Below are 13,268 nucleotides of genomic sequence, written 5' to 3' on the forward strand. Positions count from 1 at the left end.
TAGTATTTTCATGAATTTGAGTAAATACTGCTCTCTGGCTTTTCATTTTGCTTCTTTTGATATGTTTATTGGGGGGGTGTAGTTTGTTATCTACAGGCCCGTACGCAGGGGGGGTGCGGGGGGTGCGACCGCACCTCCCCAAATTTGCAAAAGTATACAAAAAGTCCCAAAATTTCAGAATTTGCGAGCGTAGCGAGCAAAAAAAATCAGTTTTTTTACGCTTTTTTGGTCAAAAAAGGTCCAAATTTGGGGAAGAAAGTCCACTTTTCACAAAATCGCCCCCCCCCCTTGGGAAAAAAAAGTCCACTTTTTCAAAATCAGCACCCCCAAAAAAAATCCTGCGTACGGGCCTGGTTATCTACAATACCTAACTGACTCATGTTAATGTTTACATTTGTACTCTGTAAGTCATAGCAAAAAGCTGTACATATTTTATGACAATTTAATACATGGTAGAATGTTCTACATGGATCAATCCCAGTAACGTTTATCTATAGTTAAGTAGCCTACCTCGATTTCGGAGGAGGTGGATGTTATACACAGTGATACAAAGCTTCCAAAATTACCCTAGACTTCCTTCCGTCCTTAGCCCAGTTGATGTTTTACAAACGTTGAAAATAACAAATGAGTGCTAGCTATTCTGTTTCATTCAAAATATACTGTAAATTCAAATCTTACCAAATTTCCTGAAAATTTTCAAAAAACCAACGGTTTTCAAAGTGGTGTTGAAGCTTCTTTAAAGCAAATTATGTCAATCAGATGTGACATTGACCATGGATCAAGAACGAGTATACCACTTTGACCGAAAATAGTTGTACCACAAAACAACTACAACATTGTTAAAAACAAACAGCGTAAAACAATATTCACCCCAGCATTTCTATGATCTGATTTGAGCGAATTTAGTACCTTCTTCGGCAAAGACAATTTTGTTTCCGTTAGTATTCTTGGAAATGTAACTTTTTACAAAATGTTGGAAATTGCCTAAAAATTACCATTTTATCCCACCTAAAGTATGATTATTTTCAATTTCATCCATATTGCAGAAAACAATTGGCAGCTTCTGTTGGCCATATCTCTAAATCTAATAGTTGCTGAAATTGCAGCAACATCTTTGAGTCTACTTGATCACAGCACATGTGTAATCCATTTTGAATGAAAAAAAAATAAAATGAACAAAGACAAACACTATCCTCCTGTTCATTTTGCGGGATTTGATGAAGTTAAATTTTTATATCCTAGTAATATTGTGTAAACCAGCCTAGCTGCACAAAATAACAATTTCTAGCGCAAAATATTTATTACCAATATATAGGCCTATAATAAAAACTAAAAATAAATCCTATAAATGATATGTTTATTCCTTATATGCCGCAGCATTGTAATTTTGTACAATTTCTAGCGCAAAACAGCTCAGTTTTATTACCAATAAATATAGGCCTATAATAAAAACTAAAAATAAGTCCTATAAATGTTATGTTTATTCCTTGTATGCCGCAGTTTGGGTAGTATTACATAAAACGATAAACCCATAATAAACAGAATTATTGTAATTTTATACATGAGGTTGGTTTTGGTAGCGTTTTTTTTCTCTGTTCTGATGCATGTAACATGAAACATTACTCTCTATCTAGGTCAAGAAAGAAAACCATGTGTGGCAATAGATCATTCCAATTATTATACATGAACATGTGTAGAGAGCATCATGTGAGCAGTGAAATGAACATGACTGATAGGTCTATGGCTGGCTGATGCTGGTACAAGGCAGTTGTACTGGTACTCAGTGGTAATACAGTTAGTTGTACAGCCCATGTATGGGAATTCTGACTATTTGACTGAAAAGAGCTTCATATAGACCACTTGGCATCTGACGTCATTGCCCGGCAGTATGCGCGCGCATTATGGCAATTTCAATTGTTCTTTGCCCTGCAGTGTGCGTACGCATCGTAGTCTGCTAAGGGCGCGTGCATTTTAAATCGCCCGCCACATTTCATATAGTACAGGAAAGCCATTGAACAGTGTAGCGGCTCGTTCGAGCATATCGATAGACGAGTCCCTCGCCTTTGTTGATAAACAGTGATGTCAAGTGGTCTATAGAGTGTACATATAGGTGGGGTTAAAGGTCAGAAATAGTTTGAGAAGGTCATTTATGAGCTATAGTTTGTTCAGCTTATAATAATTGGCAAAAAAAATAAGACTCATTACATTGATATAGAATGGAGCATCACTTTCGCCATTACGGCCAGTTGCGCATTGCGCAATGCGTGACTGGCTCACATTTTAATATGCGAATTTACGCGAGTGTGAGTTGGAACTTGATTAACATACAAAGCAACAAAAACCAAATAATTTTTGCCAATTCAAAGCCAAACAAACTTTAACTGTGTGTGGGTGGGGGTGGGGTGTGGGTTGGAGATTGAGAGGAGGGGGATAGGCAAAATAGGCAAGCGAATGTTGTATGGCAATACCTATGTAAATTCAAAGGTTCATTCCTGCAACACTTCCCAGGAAGGAACGCCATTCCTTTTATTCCTCCTCCCCCCCCCCCAATATACCTTGTTTTGTTGGTACATATTGTTGAGCAACTTGATTACTTTTTAGGCAAGGAATTTGTGAAATTCAGACATACCAACCAATGTGTACCCATTTACCTTCATATCAGAGGGCAGGTTTATGACCGATCCACATGTTTCAACTGCTCTAAACACTTGTTTGTTTATATTCTTTGCCAAGCGACGAAAACAGAGAAACACACTTATTGTGTGATCATAGCATACAATGTGCCAAGATATGTCTGTGAAACGATAGCGAGTGTGATACCACACCATAATGTGCAACAAAACACAGCAAATACATCAAAAACTACATGGCAGCAAAACACCCAACATATTTACGGCCGGGCAATTCTATGTATACCATAAACACAATATGGTGTGCTCACCCAGCGAGTAATTTCTGTATCCTCGTTATCACATACACTAACTATATGGTATAATGTTCAATCATGTGTACTAAATTTAACTGGAGTCACAAATTATGCAGCCTCAAAAACAATAGCACCACATATAGTTTTAACACAAATGGCAATGCGACTGGAACAATTACGGTGACATTTGTTTTAAAATCTATTTCCTCACGCTGTATTCTCACATTACAGGAGTAGATTAGACCTAAAATACCTCGCCATGTAACCATATATTTAGCCATGACTATTCTGTAATACGTTTTGACAAATAATAATACCATGTTTCTCTAAATGGAAGCAAATTTAAAGTCCTCTTGTAAAAACTCAATTAGATTAAGATCGATTCTCAGAAGTACAAAGCCTCCCATGAGCCAGCAGCGCCGAGGCTTAACAACACTAAAACCAACGAGGCTAAAAACTATATCCAATGTTGCTATCTAGGTTTGAAATGGTGAGTTTGAAGCCAAGCAATATACAATGAGTTACTTGGGTTGGTTTTGATATTGATGACTTCTTTAACAAAATGTAATGATCATTTCTTTCCCTTAAAAAAAACACCTTGATTTATGGGCGAATGGACTTTTTTTTCCTGGACCCTAAAATATCACCGAAAGCTTGAAAAAAATTTTGATTTGTTGCAAACTCATTTGAAAATGTTCTGAATTTTTTGCAATATTTTCAATCAAAATCAATCAATTTTGGCACACAAAAAAAAAATCGCCTGATTTTACATGATTTTGAAATACAAACACACAAAAAAACTCTCCCAAAACGCAAAATCTGGGTTACTCGGGTCGGTAAAACAGGGGTTTCTTTTTTCATCGCCTTACAGAAAGTACTACATTGTAACCAAAAAGATTTGAAATTATTTCAAGTGATTGTTTTGAAGGATGTCCAATGACTACATTACAGGTCCATATGAATCTTATGTCATGTTATAATATTAGGCACAGCAAAGTTGATTCTGAGTTTCCCATCACCAGTCTGCACTCAATTTTTAGGCCTGCAGTTTTAATTCTTCATTAAAAAAAAAAAACGTTGTTTTACTTGTACCTCTTCTCTCACCTCCACCCAAAAAAATCATAGAAAAATCTTTAAAAAATATAGAATATCGCTACTGGTGAATGTGATGTGTATCTAAGCTTTCTGCCACAACTTGTGGTATCCTGACACCTATTGACATAGGTGGCCAACATACCATTTAACACCCACATTTGCTTCAGTGATGAAAAGTTACAAAAATAATGAATAATGAATAATGAAATAGTTGCCTCACTTGTTTTCTGAAAATATGTGACAGGATACTCAGAAGAACCGACTTTGCCATGCTCTATCTCTCGCCATAACTCGCAGAATCGAACGCCTCTGGCTCACGCTGGCTAGATCATCTAATAATGAAAGTTACAAAAATAATGAATAATGAAACAGTTGCTTCTTTTATCTACCGACAATAATTGACGGAAAGCTCAGAATCGACTATGTCGCGCCTTACGGCTCAAGTATTGTCAATATAGATGCTCAACATCGATGTGCATATTATGTCAACAAATTGTGGTTTTAATACTTTATAAAAGAAAATCACCATAAAAACTCTTTCAATTAACTCATTTGAAACTCCCCAACCAACAACTCCCAAACATGTATCGTACCTCGCAACTCAGTAATGGCGGCCTGGCTAGCGAGCTATAGGCCTAGCCATGTGATCCATTCCTTAATTATTGCACTTGACTTTCCACATATTGTCCACAAGAAAATACACTTTTGAAGGTGAACAAGGAAATGCACATACAAGCACGCTCCTGGGGGCTAAGTGAACAAAAAACATTGTACACAGTTGCCTACAATGCCTCAAGGGAATATACAGCCAGTCTCAATGGGAGTAAAAAATCTATCCAAAAGGTTTGGAACAAAACAAAAAGAAACCTTGTCGATCTTGATAAAAGGGCCAACCATTCAATGTACTAAACTACCCTAAATTCGTGCCGAGGCTGCAGGGATTTCTGCAAATGGGAAATCATGCATGGTGCACTGCATAGAGCGACACATAAGGGTACTCTGTGGCCTTTTTTTGTGGTCCACTGTATTTGATTTTAATCTTTTTTTAAAATGATAAATGAGGCTTGAACCATCCAGTTTTATTATTCATGAATGTTACACCATGTGTGATATGTTTTTGTTCAATCTTGATATGGATTTGAATGGGAGTAACCACAGGCAAAATACATATGGGTTTCTTTTTATTGTTAATTTTTTTTTAATTAGGTCATGTGATAAATGGTGCACACATGACGATATGAATATCTTCTACTTCAGTGCTCGTATTTAACCAATTTTGATTAATCTTTAGTCGTCTCTATATTGCTCTGTGAAAGTCAAAAGTTAAATTACATTCCCAGGCGGGTTGTTCACATTTAGTTCAAAACTTTCCTTTTTAGGCCAAAAAAAAAAGGTTCGTCTCAAAGCTCACAATTTTTTTTATTCCCAACTAGGTATTTTTATGGTACCGGTATTTCGAGAAAAAAATCTGATTTTCGCAGAATTTTTCCGGGGAATTTTTTTTTTTGAAATAAAAAGAATTTCCGCATTTCTTCTTTTTTTGTAAAATCGTGTGATTTGAGCTTTGAGACAAACCCTCTTTTTTAGCCTTATCAACAGAAATGATTGAAGTTTATTTTTCCAAAGGTATTCGGGCATGTGTACAAAAACATTTCCAGTGCAAATTTACAATTATATACAAGGTAGCGACAGACACACACAGATACAAAACTTGACTAATTTTACATAATACGAACACACCAACACGGGGATAAACACAATTATACACGCCAAAGAAAAAGCATCCCAACATTGCGCAATGCTGTGATACCAAGAATTAGGCTACCCCCAAGTGAGGATTGATCAAGATCATCGAATACCAAAATATGGGGCAATATTTGCTGGATGCTATCCTGCATCTTGGTGCTTCAATTCGTATCTATAAGAACTTCGTTTGACCTCGAGTTTGGTTGGGACCAAGGTGCGTATTTTGGTGGTCAGCGCGGTATCGAATCGTGCATGTGTCAACCTAATTCAGCAGAGAGCATAATATACACATGAGTACAAGGGCGATTACATGAACGCAGTTAGGCCCAGCACCTGCGCTTTGCGTGTGTAATTTGCGACTTTATTGGTGCATGCAGTAACAAAAAAATGTATCATTTTCACCACTTGTAGGCTGAACAAAGTATACAGCATCTTTGGTCAGGAGGCAGTCTGTTGAGACAAACAAAAAGGCACAGGGAACCTGGAACCAGCAGTATGTAAAATGGACTATTCCAGTTGATATCCATAGACCCCCTATGGAAGACATGACCTTAATCTCCCACACAGGGAGTGTAGATTTCAAATGGAGTCGGCCACCAATTCAGGTAATTATAACCCTATTTGAAAATCACACTCCCTCTTTGGAAGATTAAGATCATGTCTTCCATCACAGGTGTATGGATTTCAAATTGATGATGATCATCATGCATGGAAAAATAGGAAATTCAAAAAGCTCATTCCCAAGAAATTTTGGTATCTGGAGGGAAATTTTGGTGTCTGAAAGGAAATTTAACTGCTATAAATAAAGAGATACACAAGTAATACTGGGAAATTTTGTTTCCTTCCCAGGAAAAATATATGTATAGCCAATTTCCTTGCCTGATGATGGATGCTTGAAATGAGGCATTAAACTTACCTACAATAATGCCAATAAATTGCATCTACACCTCCTCATCAAACAAAAAGTGGGAATTTTCGCGCTACATTCATTTTTGTGCGTTCCACATTACAAGCTGCATCCAAAAAATAACTATGCGGAAATATACTTCTTTTGCGTATAGGTCAATGCAAGGAAATTATAAATCACCTAATTTAAAAACAAGGAAAACAATTCAGAAATTAGCAAAGCACAAAAAAATAATCATGCAAAAATTTCCACTTGTACAGTATAATTGCAATTTAAGGCGTTTGTTTGAGCCAAAAATGGAAAGCCGCCTGATGATGTAATGTCTACACATCCCAATAAAAGATATTCCAAACAAAAACGTATGCATATCAACTCAATATAATTATTGCATTTATCAAATGAATTGAGACTGATCAGATTTCTCCTCAATTGTTTTATTATTAATTTTGTCCTTTTTTCACGCTCAGGCAGAAGGGGGGAGTGGGAGGATCTCCAGGCAATAAACCTACATCATCACAATATAGGCTTTTACATGCGTATCAAAATGTCAGCAGAATGCATGGTCTGCTCTAATTCTGAAGATTCAAATTGTCGAGACTGAGCCAAACATGGAATATATAGGTATGTGCAGACTTTAATTATCAGCATGTGTCGGAACTGGAACATGCATCAAAATTACATGTGTCGTGTCACAAATTTAAAACCACTGCTAATTACACAGGGTAATTATAATAAAAGTGCTTTCACCCCTACATTGTGTATGTGTTAGTGCCACAGTAACATATAGCCCATCACCACTTCGTTAAAATTTCATTAGGTATAACATCAAAAACATTACAGTGCCAAACAAAATCACATCAACATTTTAATGAATAATTAACATGGAAAAATTGGAACTGATGTGGGCCAAATAAAAAGGAGCAATTGGTTATCATGGTGTACTTTGTTATATCCTTTCCTTTCCTACTTTTATCATTTATTGCATTTTGTGAGTTTTTTTGTTTTATTTTCAGGCTTTAAAAGCCTAAAAATGTTTTTGACCCATTTTAATGTGTACATCCTATCCTATAAAACTGCATTTTAATGTGAACATTGTACGTCTTCTGAAACTGCAAATTAAACAAACTGCAAAAGTGCTCTGAACTGCATGATTTGCAAAAAAAAATTCAAAAATTAATACTGTTACAAATCCCCCATTAAAAATATCCTATTTTTAGGTAACTTATCTAAACAAAGAATACTTATGTAATAAAATATTTTTTGTGAGGGTACTTGTTAGCAAATTCAACGATCTGAATACTTTTCGTGTTTTAATTATTTTGCTGGTCCCTCTGACTCTCTCCAGTCCAAAACACTTAAGAAAAAACTTCTTTTTTTTTTGCAAGTTTTTCATTTAATTTGTTCCTAATCCATCAATCAAAGTTAATAATAAAACCACTTGTATGAAAAATTTTCTACTACATTTTTATATTGCAGTTTTAGCCAAATTTTGCATTCTATTTCAAATGAATTCCTAAACACTTGGATAAGAACAGAATAACCGTTGAAATACTATAACATAGAGGGATAGTTCAGTGGTAAATTGATTTTTTTTTGTTGTAATTATAACTGTTCTGAAAATTCTGTGTTTCTTTATTCAGTTAATGTGGGTTACTGACACTGTATCGGATAAATTACTTGTAAGTGTAGCACCAAGGAGAGCGGCAAAGTGCACTGCTTTTGCTCTTCTCACAAACAATGCAAAAAAAAAACACATGAAAACAAACTACCGTATTTATTATTAGGCCCAGATTCCTACAACAAAAGTGTGTGCGTAAAAGATGTAGTTGAAAAAGGATGTTAAGAGATTGAGAACAAAAATATTATTCACCACTGCTCATAGGCACTCTGTTGACCCCATCTGGCGGTGGTGGAGGGATACTTGTGTATTTCCACGCTGAGGAATCGACTGTAGACAGGTCCATATGTACATGTAGGGTATAATAAAGAGTAGAGAAAAATTTAGTCCATAATGTAATAATAAAATGTACATGTACAAGAAATATAAAGTGTTATTTTTAAACTTCTAAATCTACAAATTGGTAAGACTCATCGGAGCACTACTATCGACTCAATCGGTGTCTTCAGCTGATGTTATTAATCTGAAGATCTTTTGTTGCCAGTGTTGTTTTTGAGATACCTTGGATGTGGTCAATAGATGATGTGCCCCGTCCCCTTGTTTAAGGGCATCATTAGGCGTCAGAAAAATAACATCCATTGAAGACGCAGTTTGAGCCAGCACTTTGGTGAGTGTTGCCATTATGTAGCTTAGAAGTTTAAAAATAACTCTTCATTTAGTCATAAATTGCAATGTAAATCAATGAAAAGACATACAATTGAATAATATTAAACAGTAACAACAATAACAGTAATCAAATTGAATGTGACCTGTATGGGATATAAAAATATGCAATGGTTAGGCAAAAAAAAAAAAAGGTTCGTCTCAAAGCTATGCGTGCTGCGTTTGTAAAATCCCACGATTTGACAAAAAACAAATGCGGACATTTTTTTTATTTCAAAAAAAAAAAATTTTATAGTTTTTCCAGAAAAAATCGGCGAAAATCAGACTTTTTTTTCTCAAAATACCATGAAAAAAAAAATCGCATTTCGCATTTGTTTTTAAATTTCTCGTGAGCTTTGAGACAAACCTTCTTTTTTTTTTTGGCCTTATCACAAAAGAAATGTTGTAACCTATTATTACATGAATTGATATATTTTATTTTTGTTCTCTTTTTTTCTACCTTTAAATCTGGAGTTGTGGAGAACACTGACATATTGCTGAGCAAAACACAGCAGTAATCAAAAAATAGCCTGTCATGTGACACTGATGTTCAAGTTCTTCTTTTTTCCCGTTATGCACATCAGAATACATTATTACAAGATAAAATAACTATGACAACTTAATTTCAAAGCTAACACAATGGTACAGTTGAGTCACACGAGTGTAAATATTGAAATCACACAGATTTCCCATAATTCACCAATTTACCGCATATCTTATGAATGACAACGATGATACCACTCTATGAATGGCGATCCTTAACAGTTGTCCTACTTTCAACACTAGGGCCCAATCAAGCTTCAATTTTGCAAAAGATTTCCAATACAAATAATTGAAATACAAGCCGAGATATTCAATGTAACCCATGTCGCTGTTTGCCGTAACTCAACTCTCTCTCGCCCCAACAGCTAAAGTCTGCACCCGCATTTCTGAATGCCATGACATGACGCCCTACAAACTCTCTTCTTCTTCATCATCTTATAATCAATATTCCCACCTTTTATTGTTTTCTTTCATATATAAAGTATAAAACTCAAATACTTTTTTTAAAAGTAAATTACAAGTTGAAATCAAATACTGTAACTAGTCCCTATCATAGTTCTGCATCTACACAATTATACCAAGCAAACCCACAGCCAAGCATGGCAGTGAGCCCGGCTGTACCAAGCCATGTCATTCATTCCTCAGTCTGACCCACCAATTCATCCTGACCTACTTTTTTCCTTCCAGTCTAAGCTATACAAATCCGTTGTTACTTTTTGCACATGGATATTTTCGCCATGTCTGGTTCCTTAAAGCAATGTTCGTTTTTTCGGTTCTTGTCCGGGCTGCTTAATTAGGGAGCGCGAGGCAATGTTTACGTCATTGACCTAGTTTAGTTGAAGGGAAAAAAATGATACGTGGTAGAAATTGTTTAATGCCATGCCAACTTTGCCTACAAATATTTCAAGCAGCGCATACATTTAGAAGGACATGCAATCTCATCCCAGCTGGGTGATGCATTCCGCCATGTTGTGATTTCACAGGTAACACAAGGAAATCAATAAATAAACGGTGAAAGGCGTCACAAAATGATTTCCGTTCCGCTGACTGGATTATCCTGATTAAAATATAGCAAAGTAGGCTTGACCCTATCTACGAAAATGCCAGATGTTTCGCGAGTCTCTTACACCCAACAAAATTGAGTAATTTCTCAATTAACAAGGGAGGAATTTCTCAATTGACACTGTACAAAATCTCCACTGAATGTTATCCTGTGCACTTTGCAACAGGCCTCCAAAAACCGCGGGAACGCGGGAACGGCGTTCCCAGAAAGGTCACAGGTCACAGAAAAAAAATTGCAAAAAAAAAAAAATTTAAATTTTTTTTCCAAAGTTTTCGGCGATTTGAGAACCACTGGACCTATTATGAAACTTCAGGATCATTCACAGTTAATTTTAAAAAAAAAAAAAAAAATCAGAAAAAATTACGAAAAAATTAGTTTGTTATCCTGTATATGCAAACCATTAACTAATGTTTATTTCTTCAGTATCACATATGATAGATGCATTGGTTTTCCATGCATTTATAATATGTGATAGATGAAGAGGTAAACACAAGTTAATGGTTTGCATATTAAGGATAACAAACTGTAATTTTTTCGTCATTTTTTCCATTTTTTTTTTCAAATTATCTGTGAATAATCCTAACCCTTCAGAATAGGTCCAGTGGTTCTTCAAAGTTGCAAAATACTTCTAAAAAAATGTTTAAAAATTTATAAAAAATTGTTTTGAGTTTTGAGGTAATACTTTGAAATTTTAAGTTGTGTTTTTTTGTGAAAAAGGATGTAAATTTTTATAGAAAACTGTTCCAAAATAAGGCTCAGATTGCATAAGAGAGCATCTAAACCCTGAGAGCTTCCAGGGCCCTTAAGCGGGCCCTGGACCCCGGCCGTTAGGATTTCGCGCTTCGCGCTCGTGATGTCCACTACGCGCACATAGGCCTATTTCAGTTATTTCACAGAAAATTTTCAGCACTTGTCATGAAGTTCCCAGACAGCAGAAAATTTTCTGGAGGCCTGCTTTGCAAGAGCTTAAGCTTCCATTAATGTTTAATCTAAGATAGCTTCCCTACAGTAGGTGATCTGCCTGTCTACTAGACTGCTTTGCATTCCTTTTTTAAACAATTCATACCATTCCATGCATAAAACACAACACATCCACATCCCTCCCAGTGACTGCCCTGCCCAGGGATAGATAGCTGTTGGATCAGAACAGGATTGGTGGATTTTCCATGGTGGGATTAGAGGGATGATAAATTTAAATGGTCTACTACAGTAGACTACCTGTCTACCTATCCACTAAAATTTACCAGATGTCTTGTCTGTCCATTCAAAACAACAAACCAAGTAATTGATCAATTAACTGTACCAAATCTGCCACTTGATCAGTGCCCTCGGATTGCGTTGTCCAAACAGTGAGCATGTTAGCGCGAGCATAGAAGCGTAGCGCCAATACCGAGGCTCAGAGTGCCGAGTCGAGAAGAGGGGTGCTGCGTAGCGCCCGCATCAAGACCAAAGGCCATGCCCACTACCTCAGCAAAGACAGTAGATTGCTTGTGGACAATGCAGCTCTTTACTAGAGCTATCGATGCAAAGATATATTTATAGTGACATCACTCACACACAAAACTCATGCAGCCATGTTGCCCTTGTGAAAGATCCTTTACCTTTCAAATTATTTATAGCGCATTAATTTTGTAAAAAACATGTAATGAACAAGTAACAAATTACATTGAAAGCAAATCAAATCTAGTCAGTTTTCATTAATTTGACTGATTAATTAGTTGTCATGGTAACTACTAAGGTAAAGGATGTTGCAGCTCTTGAAAACTCGGGACACCAACATGCAGAACTTTGTCACTGAACACCTTTACTTTCCCATTTTGCATGAATTGAGCGAACTTACAAAAAAATTCAATGGGTTACCAGAGTACACAATTACCTGTTAGGTGAGAGCCTTAATCATCAAGGCAGTCAAATTCTGATACTCAATTTTATTTTTGTTTTTGTTTATAAACAAATTTTATGGAAATTGAAGAAACTACCAGTATATGTGTATGTTAGAGAAAACCTGATTCAAATATAGTGCATATAATTTTCAGGTCAGCATTTGTGGTTTTGAATTTCAAGGAAAACTGGTATAAAAATATGAAGAGTTCTTTTTTAAATAATTTCATTTTCATGGTGTTCTTTATTTGAGTTCCTTAAAGCCTTACTTATGATTTTACGTCAAATTTTAATTTTGTAATTTTTCATTCAAAATGTTGAAATAATATTAGTAAAACTGTTGGGAAGGGTTCCTGTCTATTTTAAGCTGAAATAAGTAAAGTGAAAGAAATCCCACTGGTTATTTTGGCCATTTAACATACAGTTCTAAGGGAGGACATAAAGTCATAAATTCATGACTTTATGTCGAACTTTGCTCTGTTGACCAACAAAGACAGTAAAATAATTTGGCTGATTCCATTTAGGTGCAAGTTGGGACACATGAAAAATTGTAAACATTAAAAATATGCACACAAAAAAAGGTTTGAAAAAAATAACCAATTTCATATCGTACATTATGGCTAAAGATGCACTCATATTATGTTTCATACTTCTTTTTATACATCTATCGTGAATTTGGAAAAAAAGATAAGATAGTAAAAATTTCTGAGCCCTTGATATTGATAATGCATTACATAAGATGAGAACAATATGCTTTAAAATGCCAAGGTGAATGCAAAGAGCTGCC

The 13,268-nt window shown here is 35.6% G+C and overlaps 1 protein-coding gene across 2 annotated transcripts in view; it reads right to left on the minus strand.

Annotated features, from left to right (window-relative positions):
* Positions 1-13,268, minus strand: part of LOC140137434 (retinoic acid receptor RXR-alpha-B-like) — a 172,252-nt gene that overhangs the window by 130,269 nt on the left and 28,715 nt on the right. Inside the window, exons 2-3 of one of the 2 annotated variants that reach the window (XM_072159087.1) lie at positions 8,545-8,622; positions 4,242-4,353 (exon numbers count right to left, since the gene is read on the minus strand). Coding sequence is in view for 1 of the 2 variants with exons in the window: in XM_072159086.1 (XP_072015187.1) it covers positions 8,545-8,622 (78 nt within the window). In the remaining variant the exon portion in view is untranslated. The remainder of the gene's footprint in view (positions 1-4,241; positions 4,354-8,544; positions 8,623-13,268) is intronic. The other variant, XM_072159086.1, reaches the window with a different exon arrangement.

Source organism: Amphiura filiformis, chromosome 17, assembly GCF_039555335.1.
Source record: "Amphiura filiformis chromosome 17, Afil_fr2py, whole genome shotgun sequence".
In the NCBI taxonomy this organism is placed as follows: Eukaryota; Metazoa; Echinodermata; class Ophiuroidea; order Amphilepidida; family Amphiuridae; genus Amphiura; species Amphiura filiformis.